The sequence below is a fragment of the Mustela putorius genome, unplaced genomic scaffold (genome assembly GCF_011764305.1).
Source record: "Mustela putorius furo isolate JIRA1106 unplaced genomic scaffold, ASM1176430v1.1 tig00003845_pilon_pilon_pilon, whole genome shotgun sequence".
Classification (NCBI taxonomy): domain Eukaryota; kingdom Metazoa; phylum Chordata; class Mammalia; order Carnivora; family Mustelidae; genus Mustela; species Mustela putorius.
Window position 1 is genome coordinate 77,205,258 of NW_025421998.1, and position 27,192 is coordinate 77,232,449.

At 39.9% G+C, this 27,192-nt stretch overlaps 1 protein-coding gene across 3 annotated transcripts in view; it reads right to left on the reverse strand.

Annotated features, from left to right (window-relative positions):
- Nucleotides 1-6,843: 6,843 nt before the first annotated feature.
- TSPAN12 (tetraspanin 12) overlaps nucleotides 6,844-27,192 on the reverse strand; it is a 64,893-nt gene continuing 44,544 nt past the window's right edge. For 2 of the 3 annotated variants that reach the window (XM_004741897.3, XM_004741896.3), the window contains 2 exons: nucleotides 25,238-25,381; nucleotides 6,845-8,421 (listed from right to left, as the gene is read on the reverse strand). In XM_004741897.3, the coding sequence (XP_004741954.1) occupies nucleotides 8,116-8,421; nucleotides 25,238-25,381 (450 nt within the window). In that variant the 3' untranslated portion in view covers nucleotides 6,845-8,115. Of the gene's footprint in view, nucleotides 8,422-25,237; nucleotides 25,382-27,192 lie in introns of all 3 variants that reach the window. The other variant, XM_004741898.3, reaches the window with a different exon arrangement.

The window sequence follows — 27,192 nt, forward strand, 5'->3', positions numbered from 1 at the left end:
CCTGAGTCAAAAAAAGAGGCTTAACCCACTGAGCCACCCAGGCACCCAGCTTCTCAAAGATCACTCTCTTTATTGCCTAATCTTCAGTGTCTTAAAAAAACATTGTTTCCCAAAAACTGTTGTTATTGTATATTTCAAGCAGAAGGATACATTTAATCTCCATTATTCCATGTTAGCTGGTAGTGGAAGTCCTATTTTTGCATTCTTAATGTTCATAATAAACATATTTAAAAAAATTTATCTCATAGAAATAAAGACAGGATGAATACCTTCTAAATTCTCAGACTAAAAAAAAATTGAAAATAAATAATTTGTAGGACTTTAGCTTGTCCATGATATAATATCTATCAAATATAAATGAGTTCACACACAAAATAAATGAATATAACTTTTGAATATATACAAAAAGTTTCTAAAGAAATACAAATTAGCAGGCGCCTGGGTGGCTCAGTGGGTTAAAGCCGCTTCCTTCGGCTCGGGTCATGATCTCAGGGTCTTGGGATCGAGTCCCACATTGGGCTCTCTGCTTAGCAGGGAGCCTGCTTCTCTCTCTCTCTCTCTCTCTCTCTCTCCACCTGCCTCTCCATCTACTTGTGATCTCTCTGTTAAAAAAAAAAAAAAAAAATACAAATTAGCAAAATTCAGCAGGATATTGAAATAACATGTCATGACAAAGAAATTGAAAATAATTTGGGAAATCTTTTAATATAGCAGCTCTCTTATGAAGTAGTTGAGAGCCTGAACTTTGAATTTAGACAAACCTGGTTAAAATTGCACTTCGTTGCTGTCTAATTTTGGGTATGTTCCTTAAGATCTCTGATCCACAGGTACCTTTTCTTTCTTATAAATCTTACCTCACTGGTACTATGAGAAGGGTAAATGAAATGCTATATCGATACACTCAGGACAGAAATTTCAAATGCCACATATTTTTTTAAAGTTACTTTCTAGAACCACATGAAAATTACAAGATTAGTAGTAATCTGCTACAATCCTTAACTCTCCACAGAGTTGGTTTTTTTTTTTTTTTTCCAGTGATGTGAACTCAGCTTTTACTCTGTACATTCCAGTTTAACAAATGTAGATTATAGGGTTTGGAGTTAGGCATAAAAGCATTTTATAAATCTAAGACTATTATATTGTTACACCACAAGACTATTATATTGATAGTTCACTCAGACGTATATAAGACATGACTGAGCTCTAACTACATTCTGCAGATCCAATCTATAACCACTTACAGCTAAATTAGTACTTAGCCCATGATAAACCAGTGTCTTCTATCCCAGTCAAGAACAGATAACCTCCTTTAGAGTAGTTTCTCCTTATTGGAATCACTTTGGACAATAGCTTTTGATTCACTTAACTAACTCATGATTCATGCATGTATTAATTCATGCACATAGTGAATAGATATGCACTGATACCCAAGAAACACTACCCAGCCCTAAGCAAAGTGTTGAGTGGGATACAACGTAGCATGCTTGTTCCTAAGAAAAAACAACATGCAAAGAGAAAATAATAATATAAATGAAATTGAAATGAAAATTAGTGTTATAAAATAGATGAAATGAAATGAAATGAAAATAGTGTTATAAAATAGAAAACACAAGGAGCTACCTAGATATCATGGCAACTAATAAGTGCTGAGCTCAGAGGAGGAAGGTTTGCCGAGGGCTGGAGTGGTCAAGGGAAGCTGCACATAGGCAGTGGCTGCTGAGTCACTGATTTAAAGGCTGAGGGTAGGTGTGCTTGGGTGGCTTAGTCATTTAAGTGTCTGACCCTTGATGTCAGCTCAGGTCATGATCTCAGGGTCCTACAGCCCTGGGATGGAGCCCCACATCAGGCTCTGTACTGCTTAAGGATTTTCTCTCTCCCTCTCCCTCTGCCCCCCACCCCCGCTTGAGTTCTCTCTCTTTCCCTCTGAAATAAATAAATCTTTTAAAAAATAAAATAAAAAAGGCTGAGTACAGGGTGAGCCTGTGGAGATAAAGTTATGTTGGAGGAACACTGTGAAGTGAGCTAAAGCAAGGAGGTCCAAGATACATCCCACAATGTCAGAGGCAATGAGTAGACCATGGTTGACCCATGTGGCTGGTATATATGAACCTGTGGGAAAGTAAAAGGGATAGTTCTGGAAAAATTAGTTCAAGTAGAAGATTTTAACCTACAAGCACTGAGGAATGTGGTAGAGTTTGCTAACTGACACCTATACCAATTTCTTTTCCTTCTATGGTCATAGAACTTCCTAGTTCAACTGGATACACGGGTTTCTGGAATAAAAACTATTTCTTTAGAGCTTTGAGAGGTGAATGGGCGTGATGTGTGTTTCTGTGTGTGCCCGTAAAGGAAAAATCATGTTTCCTCCCATTCCACTTTCCCCTTCCTTCAGCCTGTATGTGTAAGTAGAGTGTGCCATGTAGGACCACGTGAGCCAGGGAAATGCCTTAGCACAGCCGAGCAGCAGGAGAGAAGGCCTTGACTCCTTGGTTTACTCACACATGTATGTTTTATGACTCATAAACTCAATTCTATTTTGTTTCAGACCCTGTATTGCAGCCACACCTGGGCGCTGAGTTATTGCTTCCATGTATTAGACACTTAGTCGGGCAAGACCTAGGATAGTCAGTCATTTCTGACCTTCATGTAGCCCAAAGGGCCACATAAATGACACATACACGAATGAGCTCGAAAGCTCTGTCTTAATTCAAACAAAAAACTCCTGGAAGTGTTTGAATAAGGAAGTGATATGATCGGAATTGTGTTTTATAAGAAATGAGTGACATAGCAAATCAGTGTTGCCTGGGGCTAGGAATGGGGATTGTTGAGTTTTATAGCAAAATCATGAGGTGCAACTTTTTTGAAATAATGAGATGTTCTACACCTCAGTTTTGGTTGTAGTTATAGGCATGTATATATTTGCAAAACTAGTACTTAAAACATGTGAGATATATATATCTCACCTAAATAAAGTTGATTAAAGAAATTAATTTGGGGGCACCTGGTTGGTTCAGTCTGTTAAGAATCTGCCTCTTGATTTTGGCTCAGGTCATGATCTCCAGGTCATGAGATCAAGCCCTATATTGGGCTCCCTACTCAGCTTGGAGTCTGTTTGAGATTCTCTCCCTCCTGCTCCCTCGGCCCCTCTCCCTGCTCTTTCTTTCTCTATAAAGTAAATAAGTAGATAAAATCTTTTTTTAAAAAAAGAAATGAATTTGGCTGTGTATGCATGTAAGATGGATCAATGGGAGGAGACAAGAGGTGGGAGAAAAGAGAAGCGTATGGCTTCAATCAAAGTTTTAGATAGTTTGGACTTGTTCTGGGAAATAGTGGAAAGAATGAAATTAGAAAAAAATACTCATTCGGAGACACATTGGGAGGAGACAAGAGGTGGGAGAAAAGAGAAGCATATGGCTTCAATCAAAATTTTAGATAGTTTGGACTTGTTCTGGGAAATAGTGGAAAGAATGAAATTAGAAAAAAATACTCATTCGGAGACACATTGGGCCTGAGATGTTGATTGACCTGGAGGAGGATTCAGCTTTCTATGGAAGGCAATGGCTGAATTTCACCGCAGGCTGATGGAGATGCCATGTCCCAACGTGGTGAGGGGGGGAAGTTAGAGCACTACCACTCACTAGTAAAAACCACTTCCTCCGCCTGTCTGAGTCCCTCTTCTTCTTCATATGTAAAATGAAGATCACAATGCATGTAGACTGCAAAAAAGTTGTAGAGAGCTGAGAAAAATCTGTGTAATATACCTAGCACCCTGGGGCCTGGCCCTCGGTAGGCACCAGGAATGCATAAGATGAAGAATGATCGCAATAACGTATTCTAAGAGAAAATAAATGGTTTTCAAGATGGTCATGACTGACTCTCCCATACATGCTTCTAAGAGATGCTTGAAGAGGAGGAAAAAGAACTCCGTTAACAGGAAAGATGACTCCACTTGTAAATCACAGGGCAATCATTGGAAGTGGGGTTGGATAAGCAACACAGCACTTGGCAGTAATTCTTTTTTAAAGGGCGGCTCCTTTTGCCACAGAAGATTCCGTGGTATGTTCATTTCTCTTTTCTTTACCTCGCTTGACACCTTCTCAGGAGTGGGAGTTCAGACAAAAGGAAGCTCTTGTAGCATCCCGCTTAAGATTCTTCTCGTATTGGATTTGGTTGTCTGCCCATTTTCTGTCAGGCTTTCTGAGATCAGAAAGAAATGCATACAAATTCTCAGGCTCGACAGTGAACTCTCTGGGCTCCAGACTGGAATTTACAGCTGCCTGAAGACATCTCCATCTGCAGGTCCTGCAGGCATGTCCGACTCAGTATGTCCCAAACAAATTAATTACCCTCCCACACACCCGCTCCTCCTCCAGTCTTCTATCCAGGTTAATGCCACTGCCAATGCACTAGCTACAAAATCCAGAAATTTCAGGTCTTTTACTCCTCATTCCATACTCAATCTGATGCCAGTTTTTGTGGAGTCACCCTGGTGTAATTTAATGCATGCATTTTTTTTTTTTTTAAACTTTCATTGCCCTGGTGAGGATCCTTCTCTCTCCAGGACCACAGCAGCAGCAATCTAGTCAGCCCTCTGCCAGAGTCTGGCGTGTTCTAGAACCTGGAGTGGCCGGTGTCTACACAAGATAAAGAATGGCCGCCCCATGGGGTTGCATGATACTTGCACCTGTCTCACTGCCGCCCGTCTCTCACTCACCGGCTCTTCTGGTTAAATTCCTGAAAGACAAATCGCTTCTTCTGAAAATACGTCAATGATCCCCTGCTTAGCTTATGAAGTGAAGTTCAAAAACCTAAATTTCACCCATTTCCTTTTCCATGGTAGCTCTCCAAGCATCCTGTGCTCTGTCTAACCAACATGAAAGGATAAGCTCCACCCGCCAGATAATACACACTTTTTTTAAAAGATTTTATTTATTCATTTGACAGACAGAGATTACAAGTAGGCAGAGAGGCAGTCAGAGAAGAGAAGGAAGCAGGCTCCCTGCTGAGCAGAGAGCCCAATGTGGGGCTTGATCCCAGAACCCTGGGACCATGACCTGAGCCAAAGGCAGAGGCCTTAACCCACTGAGCCACCCAGGCACCCCGATAATACAAACTTTTTAACTTCAGAGTCATGGAATGTTCTCCGTGAGTTAGGGAAACATCACTCTTCCTTCCTGACTCAGCTGGAAAGCCACCTTTTTGGTGGAGCTGCCTTACTTCCCCTCTTCTCAGCCTCCTATTCCTCACCACGACCCCACTCACTGTGTCTTCTCCTATGAATTTTATCTGTGATCAGCACGAGCGTCTCGCCACCAGATCATACAGTGCTTGAGAACAGACACTGTCTCCTATTATCAATTCTGAATCTCCAGGAGGCTCTGAATGGACTATTAACTACTCTGAAAATAGTCTTAAATTTTTACTTTAAAAACGTAGTGATTTTTGAAAAAGAAAGCTTATGAAAAAACTCTCCCCAAAATACTTAGCAATTTTGTTTGCAGCATACCCAAACAGTGAGCTCCTTCAGCACTCCCATAGTCAATAGACTTTTTAAGGTGTCTGGCAGCTGTTATTCCAGCTGCATGCACCCCCTCCACCCTAAGAGGTCTGCGTCGACCACCCCCCACCCCACAACGGCGTTTCTTCCTTCTCCCTAAGCCAGTACAGTCTATATAAGATCATTGCCTAAATTTATGCTGGCTGTTCTAGAGTACTAAATCAGGTGATAAATCAAAATATCAGAAGTCTAAAAATGGAGAAATTGACTTTTATTTATAATTTGAGGATTTTTTTTTTTTAACTGAAGTCAACACAATATATGCTTGTTCTTTCTGTCCCTGAGACACATCAACAAAATAAGCAGGCGTTCAGGGGCGCCGGGGTGCCTCGGTAGGTTAAATGTTTGTCTGTCTTCTGCTCAGGTCATGATCTCGGGGTCCTGGGATCAAGCTCCATATGGGGTTCCCTGCTTCACGGGGAGCCTGCTTCTCCCTCTCCCTCTGACGCTCCCCCTGCTTATGATGGCTCACTCTCTGTCAAAAAAATAAATAAAATCTTAAAAAAAGAAAAGCAGCTATTTGGATAATTTGACCATTATCCAAATAATTCAAATACTACTCATAGCTGTCTCAATTTTAGGTGAAGTTATGGGGAGGGGGTATTGAGGAAATTATAAAAAGGGATGCTTTTGGTTATGAATGAGCAAAGAATTTACTCAATTTTCAATTCAACCTATGGAGGAGATGAAATCTGGCAGGTGGTTTCAAATAGTGCTTTTCTTAGGCTCATTTTCTTCTAAAAATTACTTTAAGAGACTGGGATGTAAAGCATTGAGAAGATAAATTAGCATGAATGTGCATATTTTTATATTATAGAAAAAAGTTGCATTATTTATTGTTTAACTCAAAAACAAACCTGAAAAATAAATGGGTATCTTTTCATCTTTCTTCACTGAAGATACATCCTCTTACAGACTAGCTCCAGAGTCTGGAAATCATTATTGTCACTTTACTCAATGATTTCTTTTTTTTTTTTAAGATTTTATTTATTTATTCGACAGACAGAGATCACAAGTAGGCAGAGAGGCAGGCAGAGAGAGAAGAGGGGGAAGCAGTCTCCCTGCTGAGCAGGGACCCCCATGCGGGGCTGGATCCCACGACCCTGGGATCATGACCTGAGCGGAAGGCAGAGGCTTTAACCCACTGAGACACTCAGGTGCCCCTCAGTGATTTCTTCTTATTTCTCTCCCCTTGCTAATCCTGTTGAGTGGTAAACATGCTTATAATGTATAAAAATTAGAGACAAATTAATACTCTCTAGAAAATATTTATTGACACATTTTAATTTTCTTTCCATTTTCTGAGAAATGAACATAATACACAAAATACAGTAAAATGCACTCTCCCCATTTCAAATAAATATATTTTACTCTCATAAAAAATTTAATAATCTGTGTAATTCACCACAGTATCTTAATCAGTGAAATAAGGCAAAGTATATCTCTAGTTAAATTGTCACTTATTTTAATGATTCTAATGGCAATTTTCTGGAGAAAAAGAACACTATTCTCTGCAGAATTATATTCGGACTTGTAGACTATTGCCTCTTGTTTGGAGAAGACAAAGATGAACTGATTTTAAAAAGTGCTGAGTGTCAGAAAGGGCCTTAGTTTGGGAGAAAGGTAACATCCAAGATTGTGCTGAATGAACTACATTATGTGTAAGCTTTCTTGTTAATACTTCCTAGAGACCAGACTACATTCTGAATTATAATGATTCCTATGTATCACACAGGCAATTTTTCAAAATTAGTGGTTAAGTATTTAAGTTAACAGTTATGTACGTAATACAAGCCCAAGATGGAATTTTAAAGTTCTATTAACAGGAAAGGTTAAAAATAATGGTGCTATACAGGACAATTTTATCCTTTTCACTCACACTTGTTATTCTTAACATTATAAGAACTGAAATCTATGGAATTTTACAGACTTAACACAGACTCTTATATACACATAGATCCCTGATCAGTTTAAGACAATGTGTTAATTTGTTCTTGTAAGTAATAAGAATATTTTAAGTAGCCAGAAAAAAAATCACATTTAGGTAGTCACCAATCTTCAGAGTTTACTTATGTATAATCTACCCACTCTCAAAAGAATATGTCACCAAATAATATAGTTCATTAATACTGCCTAATTTCCCATGTTAGAAGTTCATTGCTACTTGATACACTAGCAAGTTTTTGGAAGTAAATAAAACTTTACTGTAGCCCCAAATCCATCATAGCTTAACTTGTTTACATGGCTTCAGAAATGTTGGTCAAACTACGCCAAAGTCTAAGCCTCAAAGCATAATTGTGTTCAGTAAAAATCTTATACAGGCTATAAAGTGGGTATTAGATCTGTCCTCAGCATTATAAAGGGCATCAACCATTGTCCAGGGGGTGACTTATAAAATGAAATTTTCCCTCTTTATTTTAAAGGGTAGAAAATTCTATGCTTAGTCATTCCTTTATGGCCACATTTTTATTTCTACACATTTCTGAAACAGATAAGTGTGTGCTCAAAAATTCACAAGTCCAATAAAATGAATTTGTGGTTTCCTTCTTGGACATTCTCTACAATTCCTCCATCTCAAAGTGTGTAGTAAAGCTGTTTGCCATCGATGTGTGTTCAAAGATCCTCGACAGGCTGGGTTTCAACAGTTCCACTGAGTGGCATGACAGGTGCTGAGTCGTGTCATTCTTCAGGGACATCATCTGGTCTGTCCCAGGCTCCCTTCTATCATAATAAAGAGCCCAGAGCAGAGTAATGGTGAGAATCATAGCCAAGATTTGTGTCACGCCAATGGAGACACCCAGAAACCTTAGCACCTGTAGTTGTTTGGTTCCTCTCAAGAAGGAATACATTTTCTTCCCACAACCCTGTAAAAGAGATAACACAGTATTACTTTGGGGGCGTTACAGAGGGCCAAAACAATGAAAACAACAATCTACATCAGTTCATGGAACCAAACAACTTGAATCATGAAAGTTTAACACAGTGACTCTCGATAGGGAACACCTCTGAGAAATCAGAGGGCAGATGGAGGTGAGCCTGCCCAGGGGATTTTGTTGAGCTCAGTCCTTTTTCTGTCTTCCTCACAACCGGAAATTGAAAACCACTGGCATAAAACATGACTAGAGCAGGGGTTGGTAAACTCCTTTTTTTGTAAAGGGTCAGATAGTCGATCTTTTAGTCTTTGCTGGCTGTATGGTTTCTATGGCAACTGCTCACCTCTGCCACTGTAACCAGAAAACCACCATAGACAGTACGTAAATGAATGCACATGGCAGCGTTCCAACGAAACCTCATGAACAACAACAAAAAAAGCAGTAGGCCAGATTTGGGGCACAGGCCATAGATTGCTGACCCCTGATAAAGAATAATCTAAATTTTCAAACATAATGTTTCCTTACTATTATTTGTGTTCACTGTTAGATGATAGCTCATTTGGTCAGAGACTTTCCCCCAAGGATCAGGAATGTTTGCCCAGTCTACTACTGAAATACGCTGGTGGGCAGAAGTCCATCTCTTCCCTTTCCCCAACTCCACATGCACCCACTTCTTCCCAGTGCCTGCAGAAGTACACTTCTGCGGCCGGGGATGGGGGGGGGGTGGATTTCTCGTATAACATCAAGTTCTAGTTCCACCAGATAAGGGTTTGAAAGAATCTTTAGCTCCCCTACACACTGAAGACACCTGACTTCATTTGCTTGTATTTAGTTTTATGTATAAAAGACTATGGAGTACCTGTGATAGATAGAAGAGAATTCCGAAAGAAGAGAAAAGGGGGCAAAAAAAAAGAACTATAATCAAGGATCATGGGATGGCTGGGGCAAAGGAAAGGCGGGAGAATGTGACTAACAATTGCCATAAGATACTTCTCCAGTGAACAAAGCCTGGGGAACATGCCATGTCTCCAACTGAATCCCCACAAAGAAATGATAATTCATTCTTCTAAAGTGAAGTTCATTCTAAATGAAGGTGAAAATCTAGGAAAGAATTTTAGAATGATAAATTTCAAGAATTTTGAAGATTCTGAGATTTTACTCTATTTGGAAGCCAACAATTTCACTTGTCGCAGTTTCATGAACTTCTGGCAGAAGACAAGAGACCAGAGACTTTATTACTCATAACAATAGCAACAGCCAGAGTATGTGGCAGTTCCTGGAGATCCGAGGACAACACAGAGACAGCCACATGATGCCTGCATACGCAGCAGGTTGTGTGATGGAGGAGAACCCTCAAGTTTTGGGAGCCCTAATCTTTCACAGTAGGCAGTAAACATACTTGTCCTTTGCTTTGAAGAAAGACATTATCTTTCTCATACTACACAGTAAATAAACCCACCCTTTACTCTGGAGGGAGACACTCTACCTTCAAGGCTGTTTTCTGTGCAAAAACCCTTGAAAAGAGGGGCGCTTGATTGGCTCAGTCAGTTAAGTGTCTGATTCTTGAGTTCGGCTCAGGTCATGATCTCAGGACCATGAGATCAAGTTCCAGGCTCAGCTGGAGTCTACTGTCCCTCTCCCTTTGCTCCTCCCCCTGCTCATTCTCTCTCTCTCTCTCATATTAATTAATTAATTAATTAATAGAATTTAAAAACCACCCTTGAAAAGATAGTCCAAAACAAACACATCCAGTGCTTCTATTCACAAGACAAGCAGAAATGCAAGAGAATCATGGAAAATTATCTCCCAACAAGAAGAACTTGACTTTCCAAAACCTTTCTTCTGAGTTTGTGGTAACAGTGTCTCAGCCTGCTTACCCTACTGAGGCAACTACTTAAATAAAAAGAAATTAATAATTAATTTAAAAATTGCTTCCTTGTTTTCTTCTCCAGATTCCACAAAGAACTCAATTAAATAAGGAAAGCAAGACTACTGAATCAGTTTGTTAATCTGTGCATTATACTGAAGAAGAATGAATAACACACAATTCTTAGATTTCCAAAGACATTGATCAGTAACTTCACTCCCGCTAGTCATTTTTCTCAAGAAACAAAAAATCATGTAAAACTAGCCAAAGACACATTTCTGGACAGTTTCCTGGTCAATCATATAATGCAGATTAACAGCAAAAGATAAGCAAAGCATCATCAATTTTACCAAAGAGCAAAACCAAAATATTTAAAATTTAATACTAAATTAACACCGGTTTAATAAAATCACTTCTCTGGCCATTTTCCTTTTTTACTATGCACACAAATATGCATGTACAGGCACATACACACATACACGCACAGACTTATTCTATGTGTTACAAAGAAAATTCACCAAAGCTCAAATACTTTTCAAAGAGTTTCCTTCAACTAAGCTCTCAGAGCCAACTCACTCTTATGTTTATGTGTAATTCTAACAAGCATCCTTGCATCTTACACGATAGACTAGAAGATCGTGAACCACAGAGCCAGAATTCTGAATTTCAAATCCCTGCTCTCCTACTTATAAGTTATGTGACTTTGGGCAAGTTACTTACTCTCTCTGCTTCAGTTTTCCCATCTGAAAAAGATAATAATAGTGCCTACCTACTTGGGATAGTGGGAAAATTAAGTGAATAAATATACTTAATTCTTAGAGTGGGGTCAGTCCATAGTAAGAGTCCAGGGCTTGTCAGTTTTGATCTGATGCGTTGGCCACTGAGTATTCATGGAACAGCCCTTGCTCCCAAGAGCCGTGGGGGCTAATGCTGTTTTTCAGGACAGTGAAGTCATGATCTAAAATGATTTTTTGTCACTCAGACATTAGATCACTACCTTCTCATGAAGCAGAGAGGGTCACATTAAAGTGAGTTAAACTGAAAAGGTTTAGCTTCAAACATATGGAAAATTAATTTATATGGATACATTATTTAACCTCACTGCCAGTACCAGATCACCAGATCCATCTTTAGAAAAAAGAAATTGATACAAAATGGCTGTGGCTTATGTTTAGTTAATTCCTTACCTATATTCTCAGTACTTAGAAAAAAATGGATGTCTAATAAGTAAATAAACAGAATAGACATATAAATAATCTTATAATAATTAAAATAAACTTGAGAATAAAATGTAAACCATCCAAGAAACACATACGGTGATGCTTCAATCCTGTGAAATGCTTTAAGTCAATTATCGCTTGATTTTTACCTTTTCAGTAGTCACTGCTATTTAAATTCTACCCAGATCATCTTCTTTTTCTTTTGGGGCACAATGTTATGAATGAGGCAGCATTATCATGATATATAGGTCTTCCTATTAGCATAAGATCTCCTACCCCTTTTGAATAATTCATTCTAACTTTAAAAAGCTACAGGAAAGGTAATGTTTCTTTTTCCAATCTGTGAGTAAAATCAAGCAGAGACTGATAACTACAGTCTATTGTGTTTTCATATTTTGGTTTTGGGGAGAGTCTGTCCTAATTATATTTTAAACAACCACGTTTACAAAAAAGGGGTAGTAAATTATATCATCTGGGATGGTTTGGGAGATGTGATATACTAGTTAACACTGAATGTGCTAGAGTGGTAGGGGACTTTGGAATTAATGAGCTCAACTTTTTAACCTTTAAAAATATGGTTAAAAAGCACTTCCAGAACAACATCAGCAAAACTGGCAGAGAAAGGACCCTCAATATTCTCTCCTCCATATAAGCAATGAAAGAACTAGCAAAATCGACTTTTTTAGAACTTTGAAAATTAACCAAAGTTTGTACCAATCTGAGGAGCATTATTCAAGAAAAGTACCTAAGTCTCAGTCAGATAGGCAAGCTCTGTCACATTTTAATTAGCTCTCTCCTATCCCCTCTACCCAGCCCTGCAGTAGCCTTGAAAATCAACAGCCCGTAATTATGGTGAAAACCAGTGGCCTGGAAGCCAGAGGCAACAGAATAGGATTGGAGCCCCTTCAAAGCCCCATCCTCAGAGAATTGTCATTATGTGTCCTATCTCGAGGTTCCCTGGAAGACCTCACTTGCAAGCTGTTTTTCTCTGAACCTGAGTTGGAGCACCACCAGCCCAATAGCCTTTTCCCTGAGGGTGTTTGTCAAAAACAACCAGAGGAACACTGAGGTTACCTGAGGCAGCACATAATAACTGCACACGAGGAGCAAGCCAAAAAGCTTAAAAAGAAAATCTGGGGGAATGAGAAGTCCCCAGAGGCCTTCACAAAGTTCTGGGATACTTGTGGGGATCTGCAAAGTTACACACCTGAGTTGAGCGGTGCTGCTGCCCAGGGCTATGTCCATGCTTAGGAAAGACCCGAAGGCACTAAGATCTTACCTCTGGCTAAATTTGAAGCTCTGTGCACCCTTGCCAGAGACTGGGAGGCTTACTAGTTCCAGGTAGCAACTGACCCCTACATTAACTGAGCAGACTTCAATGGCCACACATGACAAAGAATACAGAGTTCACAGAATTCGTTCAGGAAAGTTATTAAGGAACAAGAAAACAACAACCACAACAAACTCTGGGGTTATTATTTAAAAGGTCTAGTTCTCAACAATAACAAAAATTACAAGATGTAAAAAAAATAATAATAATAACAAGAAAGGATGGGTCATATACACACAGAAAGAACTTTCAAAGAAAATGTACTTGTAATGAAAGGAATTCCCTGCCTCAAGAGACATCCTGTCCACATTTGAAAACATTAATACTTCAACGTTTCCTTATCGGAACCTGTCTTCTTCTTCTTCTTTTCTTTTTTCCATTTTTTTAAAGACTTTATTTATTTATTTGTCTGAGAGAGAGAGCGAGAGAGCGAGCAGCAGGCAGAGAGCGAGCAGCAGACTCCTGCTGAGCAGGGAGCCCAATGCAGGACTCAATCCCTGGATTCTGGGATCATGACCTGAGCCTAAAGCAGACGCTTAACCAACTGAGCCACCCATGTGTCCCTGGAACCTGCCTTCTGAATAAGATGTGTTGGTCCTGGTTCTGCTCTCCAATGATCTCTTTTCCATAAAGTGGAGAGCGGTTATCTGAAGCCATCACTTTCTCTTGAACTACTCTCTTCTCCAAACTAAATATTCCTATTTCCCTCAAGTTTTCTAAATATATACACTGCATCAGCCTACTGAGCTCTTTCTGGATTGTGCTGATTTGGTCAATGTTACTCTGAAAATAACACTGATTTTTAACTTTAAAAAACTAGAAAATGCAGTACAATGTTCAGACAGCCAAGACTGTTGTAAAGGTTTGGATTCCAAGCAAAAAGCTTTTCAGGTTCCCGAGAAGTGTGGACGTGAGAGTGTATCATATGACACAGAGTCAGGACCTAGTCTCCTTCCGGATCTCAGGTCATAATCCCTAAAGACTATTTCCACATGGAGGTGGGCGATGGTTGCTTATTCAAAGCGAACGTCTTGGGTTCCTTAATTTTTTATAACAATAGGTCAGCCCTATCACTACCTCACTTAGTTTAAAAAGCACATAGATAACCCCTCAAACCAGATAGAATTTTAGTATTTAAGTTTGTCATTAAAATTCATTAAATAGAGGGTGTTGCCTGGATGGCTCAGTCAGTAGCATTTGCCTTAGGCTCGATTCATGATCCCAGGGACCTGGGATGGAGCCCTGCTCAGGGAGCCTGCTTCTCCCTCTCCCTCTCCCTCTGCCCTTGCCCCCTGCTTCGGCTCTCTCTCACTCCCTCTTTCTTCCTCTCCAATAAATAAGTAGAATCTTTTAAAAAAAAAAAAAAAGAATTCCTTAAGTACAAATCTCTCTATACTGAATACAATTCTATATTTTCTGATGATGACCAGAAGGCATTGTAGCAACTTGCCGCATATCAAGCTTCATGCTGAATATCAGTGAATCATTTACACAATTACTTAAAGTTAGAGATTAACTTTCCAAAAGAGCATTCCTCTTCTTGAAGACAGTGTTTTCCCAGATTCCTATATAAGCACTGTGCATAAGCACCGCCCTCCTCCGCCACTCTACAGGCTTCAAAGAAAGAGCTCCAGGGCTGATGGTCCCTTCCACACATCATCCTCATCAAAGAGATTCAATCTGAACCTAAGTTGGGAGCTTATTTTCAGCCAGTCAGATAGTCATACTTAAGGTTTACACTTTTCAGTGAAACTTGGACACTGTTGTTGAAAAACAAGACACCAAGTCTAGAGAAAAAAAAAATACAGATGTGCCTCTCTATACATTCTATTGTACTATTCATAGAGACTTAGTTGCATAAACAAACATTTCTGTTGAGTGAGTCAAAGAGGAAACAGAAATGTTAGAGTTCAAAACTGCATTCCATTTCACAAAGGGGGTTTTATTCAGAATTGGAAAGAACTGAATTACACTTACTTGCTTTTCTCAAAATAAAATACTCAAAGTTGATTTACCTTGAATATTTTTCTTCCTAAACAAAGCTATGTTAGTCCTACATTAATAACTTCAGAAAATTCAAAGGTATGAATAAACATAATGGCTAACCTACTTTACTTGCTGAAATATTAAAATTCTGGTGAACTGTCAATTATAAATAATAACAGTACCTTTTTATCAGAGAAAAAAAAATCCCTAATCCCCCCATTTCCTAGAATCTGTTGGAAGGCATGTCAGGAGAGCTCATTTCCTCTGAGGAAATGATATACTTGAAATTAGGCTCTGATCTATCTCCAAAATGATTTTCTAAAATTGGAAGAACCCCTTGGCTCTTTAGTACTCAATATTCACAGCCCACATTAAAAAAATTAGGCAGACTTGTAATCAGCTTATGAAGATAAGGTATAAATAAAATCTAGGTGCCAATATATGCCAGTATTGATATTTTTCTAATGGATGTTTGGTAATGACTTTAAAGTTTGAAATGACTGTGTTATTTATCAGGTACAAATATATAATCTTCAGCCTTATTTCTTCTAAAATCAAAAAAGCTGAATGCAGTTCATGAGTCCATGAGATTTACACACAGGTTGGACCAAATGTTCTCCACTGATAACCATAAATGTTGCAGGGAAAGAAATGTTTCTTCAAAAAAAAAATTAAATAGCAAGTAATAAAATTCACCATGGGACTTCCTCTTCTCTTAAGAGTAAGGTTAAGCAAACCCATGCATAGGAAATGCAGTAGAAAAAGTCTTCCTATTTCTTTTTTCAAAAGATTTAATTTTAATTTTTTTTTTCTTTTGAGAGAAAGACACAGCAGAGCTAGAGCATGAGAGAGGTGGGGAGGGACAAAGGGAGAGGGAGAAGCAGGTTCCCCTCTGAGTAGGGAGCCCAACTCTGGGCTGATCCCAGGATGCTGGGATCAGGACCTGAGCCGAAGGCAGACACTTAACCAACTGAGCCACCCAGGCACCCAAAGTCTTCCTGTTTCTTAATGACAGTCCCTTATACCTTCTTTCTCACAATATTCCCATTGCATAGACAGAATCACCAAATGTAAAAGATTGCATGTACAGAACATTTTTCGTTTTTACAAAAAGATGTGGTTGTAAAGAGACTCTAGAGTCAGAAAACCCAGACAGCGCCGTCCTGGCCGGTGAGGCCCCCTCCAGCAGCAAGCTCTCCCTGCCTGAAGGAGCACAAGCACATTTCCAAGCTACTACTTCAAACAGTGTCTCTCATTGGGCTCTCATTTGGCCACCTAAATTTCAACTGTTAAGAAGGGGGAAGGTGTTAAAACAAGGGAGTGGGTAATCACGTGACGTCCCCAAAAACCTTGACCTGAAAATCTACTTTCAGCAAGCACAAATACATATAACCAAAAAATACATACTATTCTTCTATTTACTCTCAGAACTGGGTGCAATTTGGCTGGTTAAAAATCTAATCATAGATCGTTAATTGTTCTATTTACTTTAATAAATACATTCATAACGTACATTTATCGTCATTACTGTCACTAGCTACCACCACGCATTGAAGATTTGTGTTTATTATTTGCCAAGTGGTTTGCTAAGAGTTTCTCATTAAGAAGCTCCATTTATCTTTGTACTACTAGAATGAGGTAGGTACTGTTATTATCTCATTCTACAAATAAAGACATTGTGGTTCACCAGGGAAAAAGAAGCTACAAGCACTCAGCTTGTCCCTCACCAGGTATCCCACATCTCCAAACTTTAGTGTCTAGGGGCGTCTGAGTGGCTTAGTGGGTTAAGCCTCTGCCTTCAGCTCAGGTCATGATCTCAGAGTCCTGGGATCGAGCCCCGCATCGGGCTCTCTGCTCAGCAGGGAGCCTGCTTCCCCCTCTCTCTGCCTGCCTCTCTGCCTACTTGTGATCTCTATCTCTCTCTCTCTCTGTCAAATAAATAAAATCTTTAAAAAAAAAAAAAACTTTAGTGTCTAAAAATACGGGGTTTGGAATCATATAGATCTGAGCTCAGTCACTGACAAGCTATGACACGGGGTTGGGTCACTTAGCCTCATGTGCCTCACTTTTCTCATCTGTAAAATGGAGTTAATAATACTGCTCCTTCAAAGAAACATTTTAGAGCTCAAATAAGGTCATGCATGTTTACAGAGCTCTATCACCGTGTATCTTATTTGAAAAATCCAAGGTGTGCTTTCTAATCCCTAATTTACTTTATCTTTCAGCTATGACTTATAGTATGTCATGTAAACAGGCGCTGTTCTAAGGGTTTCACAGATGTTAATTCACTCTCAAAACAAAGCCTGAGCAGGGTACTTTGGTTATCCGCATTTTGCAGCTGAGAAAAAAAACAAAAACAGAAACACAAAAACCTTGCGCAAGGTCACACAGCTAGTAAGGGGCAAGAGAAGATTTAACCTCCAAAGTCTTCACCTCTGAACCAGGCTTCTTCACTAAGGAAACTCGTTCCAGGACACTGCTTTCCATTTCTCCTCTGCCCTCAATAGGTGGGTCTCCCATAGGGGGTGCATTTCCCAACCTTGTCCTCCAGTGCAGATCTCACACCATCTCTATGTGGGACCTCATCTCCCGCCATGCACTCACTGCATCATCTACACTGACAATACCTGTAAACTGTTAGTCCCCCTTCCTTAGTTTTCCTCACTAGTGATTCTTCACAGTAATCAGTGTCCTCTGCGGGAACACAGCCTCCCAGCCGGAGACCCCACTTCCCAGCCTCCCTTGCAGCTAAGCAGCGCCAACTGAGCCTTCCCAACGGAACGGGAGCAGAGGCGACCAGAGCTGCGATGAATGTGTTGGATGCTCTCCTTCCCTCGCGCTCCTTCGACCCCCAGACTGGAACTGGAGAAAAAGAGGAGCAATTTTGGAAGACAGGTATTATAAAAAGATGAAGCCTTCTCACCATCCTGGGTCTCTGGATGAACCCATGCAGCAGAGTTGCCCAGCAGCCTGTCCCCCGTCCCCTCCCCCACCACCAGTTTACGGTGTATGAGACAAAAATAGACTCCCACCCTATTCAACTCATTGCATTTGGAAGCAGCTCTTTCCCTGTATAGTCCACGCAAAATGCACATCTCTGCCCAAATTAGGTCTACGGTGTGCCACCTAATCACTGCCATGGCTCGCGTGCAACCGTTTCCTAGCTCTGTTCCCCGCCTGGAGACCCAGTCCTCCCCTCCACTCTGCTTCACAATGCCCACAGAATGATTCTGAAGCACAGACCTAAAATTGTTACTTTGGGACGTACTTCTTTCAGGTCAAAATATTATAAATGGCTTTCTTCTGCGTCAAAACTCTAAAGGCAACATTTGCAAGCCTTCATTAACGGGGCACAAGAAGAAAAGTGGAACAGTGAAGAGGGAACAGGAAACCTACAGTGGATCCATGTCCGAAAGAGAGGGAAAGAAAAGAAGAATACATGTGTATACCTGAGGCAAAACTGGCAGAACAGTTAGAAGCCCGATTAGATCAAGCGAAGCCCGGAGATGAAAGGGATTTTCCCCTACCAAGCACTAACGGGTCCTGCAGGGCTCTGGATGATAGAACAGACATCACCCCAAGTCAGAGGCAATCCGACCCCCACCGGCAGGTGCTGAGGAGATCATGGAGTCAGCCAAGAGGCAGGAGGGATTGTCTTTGACTTCCTATAAAAGAACCCCGAGAATAGAACTTCTTGGGGATAGTCCATCTAAATAACCATGGAGCCTGAAAGCTGCCTACCATTTACTATCTGGGCAGGAGGTCGTGTGTGTGTTTATCTGAGAAAGGAGTTTCATTATTAATAAATCAGAATCCTGTGACTACTCAGGGCTAAGCCTTCTTTTCATAATAATGCCTCAGATTTGTGAACGTGCTTGCCTTTCTGTTTGGGAACTACTCACAGGATTCAGCATAAAATGCCTGCGGTGGCCGGGCAGACAGGGCTCTTCCTCATGCACCTCCTGCCTCGTCCAGCCCTGGCAGGGGGCCCTCCTCGCCCCCCGTGCTCCAGCTGAGTTCCAGCCCTAACTTCGCACCATGGCCCCTTCGCTTGCAATGCCCTCTTCGGCCCATGCCTTCCAAATATTTTCTGCACGTGACTAGCACCTGTTTATCTCAATGAATGACGAGCCCCTCTACGTGCTCGCATTGCATATCTCTAACATAAAGACCGTGGCGATCAAAGATCGCGTACCCTGTGTCTGGCTCCTTCTTGTGCCCCAATTTAGGTTTATCTAGTTCCTATCTCTTATTCTAGCCATTGATGTGTGGATCATTACTATGCAGACTCGACTAACTTTGTGTTAATGCAACTGGCCAGCCCCTGGCGGGGGGCCCTAAACTGTTACCTCTTCTTGTGTCCTGCCTTGAACTTCTCTTTCAACACTTAGCCCTCATTTTGTTTAGCGTGTGTGTGTATGTGTGTGTGTGTGCAATTTCCTTGGTTGTAAGAAGAATCCTACTAGTTGTTTAAGAGCCGGCTTACCTGGGAGAAAAGTCATCAATCTCATACTTATGTAGAACTTGCCAGAAAGCGAGACCCCATCTCCCACCAACTCCTTTTGTATCTTCAACACTCTGTCATGTCTCTACCACAGAGAATTGCTAAGAAAATGGTTATGTTTAGGATGCTGTGTGTGATATAGTATTGACTCACCTTCTAACTGTTCAGAGGAGAAGAGTGTTAGCAAAAAGTGTTGAGGGCTGAGATGTTGCCCAGAAAAAAAAAGGGAGCATAGATTATAAAGCAAATGCCATTTGCCAACAACAGAGTATAAAGGAGATAAGGAGGAGCAGACTTCCCGTCTGTGGGAAAGCAGCACAGATTCATGACTCTCGGCTCACACAGGAGATAACAGACAACAGAGAGAGCAAAAACTTGAATCTCCTAGGGAGGAGGTTCCTGGCTGGTACAGTCAGTTAAGCCTCCAACCCTTGGTTTCAGTTCAGACTGTGATCTCAGGGTCCTGAGATCGAGTCCTGCGTGGAGCTCTACACTCAGCACGGAGTCTGCCTGAGACTCTCTGCCCCGCCCCGCTTCTGCTCTTCTGGGTGTCCACCAAAACATGAACCATCAAGCATGGCGCCCTGCGAGCTGCCTCCACCTTGAACTGGGGTGAGGCGGGGCAACATCTCTATATGTCCCTGTACCTTCTGTGACCGCTGCAGACCTATATATACTTGTCACCATCTGGGTTCCTCGTCCTGTAAACCACGGCTCAGAGAGATCACACCCCTGCACTTCCATGCTCCCTGCCCTTCTCTCTCAGCCTGTTTATCGATGTTTTCTGTTACTCAGAGAAGAAATAAACACCTACCACCTAAAGAGGCAGAAATGGTTTGGGGCAAAACTACTTGGCACAAAGGGAATAATCATAAAGAATATGCGCTATTCAAACCCAATACCACACAGAATATGCAAAGACTAAAGGTCTAAAAGGAAAGTGTTCTGAAGGCACTCAGCTGTGCGGAAACCGTCTCTCTGTCCAGCCCTCATATAACCTGCTGTGAATACCATTTTTCTGAAGAAGCAGTCAGTATCTTTTCATAGCGGTCTTTCTTCTAACTACAAAACAAAGACATGTGTCTACGGGGGCACATTTTACTTTACTCTCCATTCGTCTTTGTTTTCCATTTTGAGTTGGTCCATTTGAAGTAGGACCTGTTGTGAACCTGTCTACTTCCACGCATTTGTCTTGAGGGGGCACACAGACGACGAAAATGGCATTTCAGTCCCTTTGAGGAGATGTTCATGCTTCGTTTCGTATGTGCGGTGACAAACACTGCAACTATCTCCACAACCATGGTTCTTCACGCTTTGAGGTATAAAAACCCCAAGAAAAGCTGGTGAGAGCTATGGATCCTAGTCACAGAAAAAAAATGCACAAAAAAATAGTGAAAACGATCTCAGTGGTATCACCTTTCCCTTGAAGCCTGTCCAACAAGAGCATAGGTCCACAGGCAAGACTTTCTCTCTGCTAGCCTTCTTTATTTTTCTGTCTCTCTGGGTTTTTTGTTTTGTTTTGTTTTTTTACTCCAGATCAGGTCTAGACAGAGACCTTTACTAACGATACGGTCGACGACTCAGCAGGTGAGAGAAAGAAGAGGCGCATCCCAGGCCTCTATTCTACCAACTTCAGCTTGGGGTCTGATGTTTTGCGGTTCCACAAGCAATCCCAAAGAACAAGGTAGTAAGTAGTCAGTAATCACTAGGGTAGCCCTGGGTGGGATTTTGCATTTGTAGTTTCTTAGGGTAAAAAAAAAAAAAAAAAAAAAAAAAATTCTTCAGCGGATCTTTGCATGGCTGCGTCCTTGGCATCAACTGCTCTCAGTTCAAATGTCATTCCTAAAAGAGTGGGTTCCTAACCATTCTAAGTAGCTCCCTCGCCAATAAAGCCAGCCTCCAGCATATGACCCTGTTCAGAATCTTCAAAATGCTTTTACCACTACATGAAATTATTTTTTATTGCTGTTTTTAATCTTGCTAAATATTTATCATCCTAACTAGAATATAAATTATACAGGACAGATTTTTATCTGCAACATTCTTGGCTGTATCCTCAGCCTTTATAACAGCACCTGGGGCCCAGGAGTCTCTCACAAAACATTTGACTTCATGAGTGTGATGGAACCAAACTGTTGATCAGAAATAGTTTCATCTGTGACTTTTACAACTACACGTCTCTACAAGTGTGTAGCTCATTACAGGTATTGGAGGACCTGTGTACCAAACCCAACAATACTTCTGATGGGAATGTTTCTAAAATGTGCAATTGCCGCTGTATTTCTGCTCTGTCATTTTTCACAGGTTTCAAAAGTGTCATAAAACATTATTGGGTCAGGGACCATGCAGGCCACCAGATGGTTGCGAATGATTTATTTCCTTGATTTCAGACTACTGAAGAAAGATTGCAGGAAGAAAGCCAGTTCTTATCTCTGAGCTTACAGAATAGGAAAGATAAAAGGGACCTTGAAGTTCATCTAGTCCAGATCCACTTTTAATTTAAAAACCCATTCTACCCGCCAATGACATGGTTATCTGACCTTGACTTTAATATTTTTAGTGATGAGACACTCATTATTTTACAAGAGAACCTGTGTCACAATCGGACGGATTTTGATGAGCAAGGTCTTCCTTCTATTGATTCAAAATTTCCTTCCTCTAGCGTCTGGCCCTTGGAGCAACAATGAGTAAGTCTAGTTCCTGTTCTGAGTGATGAACTTTGAAATATTTGAAGACATCTAAAATATCTCCCCTTAGTCTTTGCTACTTCGGAACAAGCAACATAAATACCTCCAGCTGTCCCTCACTTGTCCCTCCCTCTAGACCCCTCATCTTCCAGGTGGATGGTCTCTGGGCACTCTTCAATTAGGAAACATATGTTCTCCAGGGCAAAGTAGAATTAAATCTTATTTTTAATGATGGATTTAATTGTACTTGTGCCATAAAGCTACTAAGTGATCCACTTTGGTAAGTCAACTATGCATATAATTATGCACTATATTATTACCAATACCAGCATCTGTTATTAATTATAAAATGTAAAAGCAGACTTACTCTGATATAATGAACCTCCATCTCTGCGGGAAGTCTGTCTACAGAACATCTCGTAACTGACAATGCCAGCTTGCTACTGAAAGTCTTTTGATGAAAAAGCCTTTCAAATAGTCTGGTTCCTCAACTGGCATGCACACAATCCTGTGGCCTCTTTCAATCTCGAAATTCATGGATTAAGCAATTATAGACAGTCCCAAAGTAAGGCATTCCAGGACAAATACTACTCGTGGAAATAATCTAAGACAAACTAGTAAAAACAAATTGCATTTTGACAGCAAGAAAATCCTATCAGATGTTTAACTGAATGCTTTCCAACTAAAGAAAGTACAATCAAAGTGACTCTGTCCATATTCAGACTTTATGGGAAGATCTGGTAAATGGATTCATGTTTTGCCATTCTTATCAATGCCAGTTGTAATCATATTATCAATATTAATCACTAAAGAAGGTAGAGATTATTATATATGGTGGTGTAGCCCAGTGATTTCCCATATTGACTTGCCATTCCTAAAAACTAACAAAAGTTCACACTAGGAAAGTGGATAGGTTTCCATTCACATCTATACTGTAATCACCTGTGTCTTTAAAACCTAGTGGTGAGTTATAATACATTTGAATATCCACAATTGTTTTTGCATTTAATAATATCTTGGAAATATTAAGCACTGTTTTATTGTGTTTTCTGTTTTCTGGAATGAACAGGGCTTTCACTGTTGAACTTGTTAGTTGACTGTCCTTATTTCAGACTTTGAGAAGAAAAGACGTAGCATAATCATGAACTCAGAGACATTGACCCAATTATTCTTTGGTTATCTTTTCAAATAAACAACCTGAGTGATTCAGTTGTTTCAACAATTTTTGTTATGAGTTGAGCTGTGTTTCCCCCAAATGCATATGTTCAGGTCCTAACCCCCAGAACCTCAGGATGTGATCTTATTTAGAAATGGACTCATCACAGATGTAATTAATTAAGTGGAAGTTGTACTGCAAAAGGTTAGTTCCCTAAAGCAATAGGACTGGTGTCCTTAGGAGAAGGTAAAATCTGGGGACACACTGAAACAGGGAGAATTGCATGTGAATGTGAAGGCAGAGTTCGGGGTCATGCTTCTACAACTAAGGAAGAGCAAAGATTGCATCCAACCGCCAGAGGCTGACAGATGGGCACTGAACTGATTCTCCTCACCCCTCTCAGAGGGAGCCAAGCTTGCTAACACCTTGCTCTCAAGCCTTCGAGCCTTCAGGACCACAAAGCCACAAAGACCTGCTGTTTAAGTCACTCACTTGGTGGCACTTTGTTACAGCAGCCCTAGGAAACTAACACAATTCTGAGTCTCTTAAAAAAACACTTGGCATGCTTCTCTGTGGCATGTCTTCGGAGCCCAAAGCACTTTATTTTGGATATGCTTAATGAGGCACAGTCTTGTCCTCTGAGATGAATTTTTTTAACAGCCAAAAGCTACTCGTATCTAAGATATAAAGAAGATAGATGATTTGTGTACGTAATCCACCATCTTCTTCAAATAATACACACCATAAATTAATGAAAGTGATTTCTGTGCAACTCTGCAACTGATTTTGGCAGCCTAAAAGATGGTTTGAACAATAATAGTATTTCTAGGGAAAAATGTATAACGTCCTAAGGTCTTGAGATAGGTATAAAAATGCATGTTTTATAAATCATGACATTCTGTTTTAAAGTTTCACTCTTCATAGCTATATTATATATACGTGTGTGTGTGTATGTGTGTGTGTGTGTGCGTGCGTGCATGTGTAGGTATGGATGACATATTATGCAGTAGGAGTTTTTATGTTATAGTAAGCCAGAGTTTTTCAATACTGTTTTCTGATATCCAGATGCTTGACTGGAGATGTTTCTGGGAAATGATCCCAGCCCCTCAGCCTGAGAGCTCCCTTCCATCTGATTTGCCTTTTGCCCTTCCATTCTAGCTCGAGTCGGCAATGAAATTTTCTGTAATGTGGCCATGTCTTATATCTGCATTGCCTAATACAGAAGCCGCTAGTCTCAAGTGGCCTTTAAGCATTTGAAATGTAGCTATTTCAACTAAGGAAATGACATTTTCATTTAATTTAATTTTAATTTAAATAGCCATGGGTTACTACTGGCCACTGTACTGGATGGTATAGTTCTAGATTTTAGTTTGAATTCAGATTCTACTGCTAACAAAGTTCAAAAACTCACCACTAAAAATGAAGGAGTAGGAGAACTTCTGATAATAAAGGAATAACTGATGATTTGGATAAATTCTCCCAGAAAACACAGACATGCAACTTTCTTGGGCATGGGATGACTGATTTTAAACCCAGTGAGCATCTAACTCCATTCAATCTGCCAACTACAACTAACATCGCTGTTCCTAATTAGCCAGTAGGGGGAGCTGAAGAGTAGAGGACAGAATTTTCCCTGGAGAGCGGTATTGATTATTTTTTTTCCCTACATGTGTTTTAGTGGAGGCCCTAAAATACATATCGTGTTTGGGAACTCCCAGCCTTGTCTTCCTGAATATGCAGAGTTCTTTACATACCCCTCATGGACCTATTTTCAAAGGATCCTTAGGAGGCAAGAGAAACTGGTTCTAGACAATACAGTTTAAAACCCAGTTGAGTCTAAACATGGTCTTTTCCAATTTCCTTTGTTCACATGTGATAAGGTTCGGATTTTTATACTGATTTTTAGCTTTATGCTGTTTCTCCACATAACAGAGAAAAATTTCAAGGGTCTTTGTATTTAGAAGAGGAGAATTTCATGGCCATGTTGTTGATCCTTTATTTAAAAGTCATTATAAGAAAACTCGTATACATGATACGTTAACCACATATGACCTTACCTCTTGATAAAGGTCACTGAGATCTTCCTGGTGGGCCTGTTTGGAACATCCTGGGAATTCCCTAACACAACAGGAATCCGGGGGCCAGTCCATCTCTGTCATTTCCAGCCAGTCAGTGAAGTACACCACTCCACAGCACTTAAACTGCAAAAGAATGACTGGTCAGGCTCAAAAACTACACAAATATTTTCTTAACTTACAGAAGATTAAACGTTAGATTTCTTGAATTTTTGTACCCAGAGCTAAAACTCATTTCTGTCATCACCTAAAGATATGTGTACATTCTATACTGACGACAGAAATGTGGCAAAGGGCTCCATAGCGGAACAATTCCGAACAATAATGCTTATAACCCAAGAAATCAGATGAGGCATGGCTGAGTCTCCCCCAACTGTACAATCCTCTCTAAGTGATCATACAGCAACAGAGTCATTATGCACAGTAACAATTAACTGGATTATTACAGTTCTCATTAAACCTCTGGCCACGAAAGAACAGTTTATCTGTTCTAATCTGTTTGTGTATCACCTACTTACCAATTTAACTGCTTAACAAATTCAAAGATTAAAAGTTTTTGTAATCTCTGGAGAAAGAGTTATTGACCAAAACCACACATCACAAAAATGACCCAACTTGAATTCATTAACCAGTAGATTTTCAAAAATGTTTGAGACACAAACTCGAGTTTAGCAACCACATTTTTATTTCACTGAGTGAGAGTCTTGAAATAAAGTATTGTATTCTCTCACCATAAATCCCGAAGAAAAGATGTGCCTTTAGCTTGAATGAAATTGGATTCAAGAAAAACTACACTGTCTTCTGTTCTTTTTTGTCTCATTTCACCAAGTTTTAACAAAAATTTTCTCTGGCCAAAGTTTAGAAACACTGCTTAAGGACATATGTAGATTAGATTCAGAATAATTAACCATGATAATTTTCTGCCCTTGGGTGGAGGGAGTTACTCTTCCATATAGTCAAAAACAAGAACTCTGGGCAATCACTGAAAAGATCTTTGCCAAGAGTGACTGGCTCTACAAATTATGTAGCCCCACAGACCAATCTGTGTCCAGGATTAACACCGTATGATAAAATATCACAATCCACCATTTCAAAATCCAACTAAAATCAGCTATGGAGAATTCTGAACTTCTTGTGTAAAATGAAACAAAGAAAATACGAAAAATGATTTTATATTTTTCATTTGCCTAAATATCTAATTTTTAAAAAGAAAACACCATTTTAAGAGGATTATAAATGATGAACTACTGGTGTTATGAGTAATACTAAAATTTTCAGAGAAACATTTTTTATATTTTTAGTATTTTCCTTTTATAAACTTGCTCTAAAAGCTACAGACATGCCATAAACATCACACATTAACTCAAACATAATTTAACATCATGCATTTTACATAAGTCATTGAATATCCATAAAAAAACATATGTAGTTAAAAAGACTTCACTTTCTAAAAATCATAAACTACTACATTTCCAAGCCAGGCTTTTTAAGTCCTTGCACTCAGAGAACACCTACTTCTCTCATTTCCTAAGGACATGTGTTTTCCTATGTTGATGACAAAAGTACAGTTCTTGGAACTCAAACTCCATCCACAATAGAACAGCCCATTTATCTGGCCTCATCAAGAAATGAGGGGCTCCACAGAAATGATTTTTCCAAATAACTTAAGCATATCATGTTCAGTGTCAGATTTTTTTTTTCTTTTAATAAGTCACTGAGATATTTTTTCTTGTTACATAGTTGTTTTTGTCAACAGAAGATAGTAGATTGGCAGTGAAATTTTCCCTACAACTCCCCTATGTGAACCCACTATTATGCCACACACATGACCATGATCTACATTTCCTTGTAGTTTTCCCACCTCCTTTAAAATCACATTATGAGATAAAGCCATTCTTGCTAGCATCGTGTCAAACTGGAAAAAAAAAATACCGCCA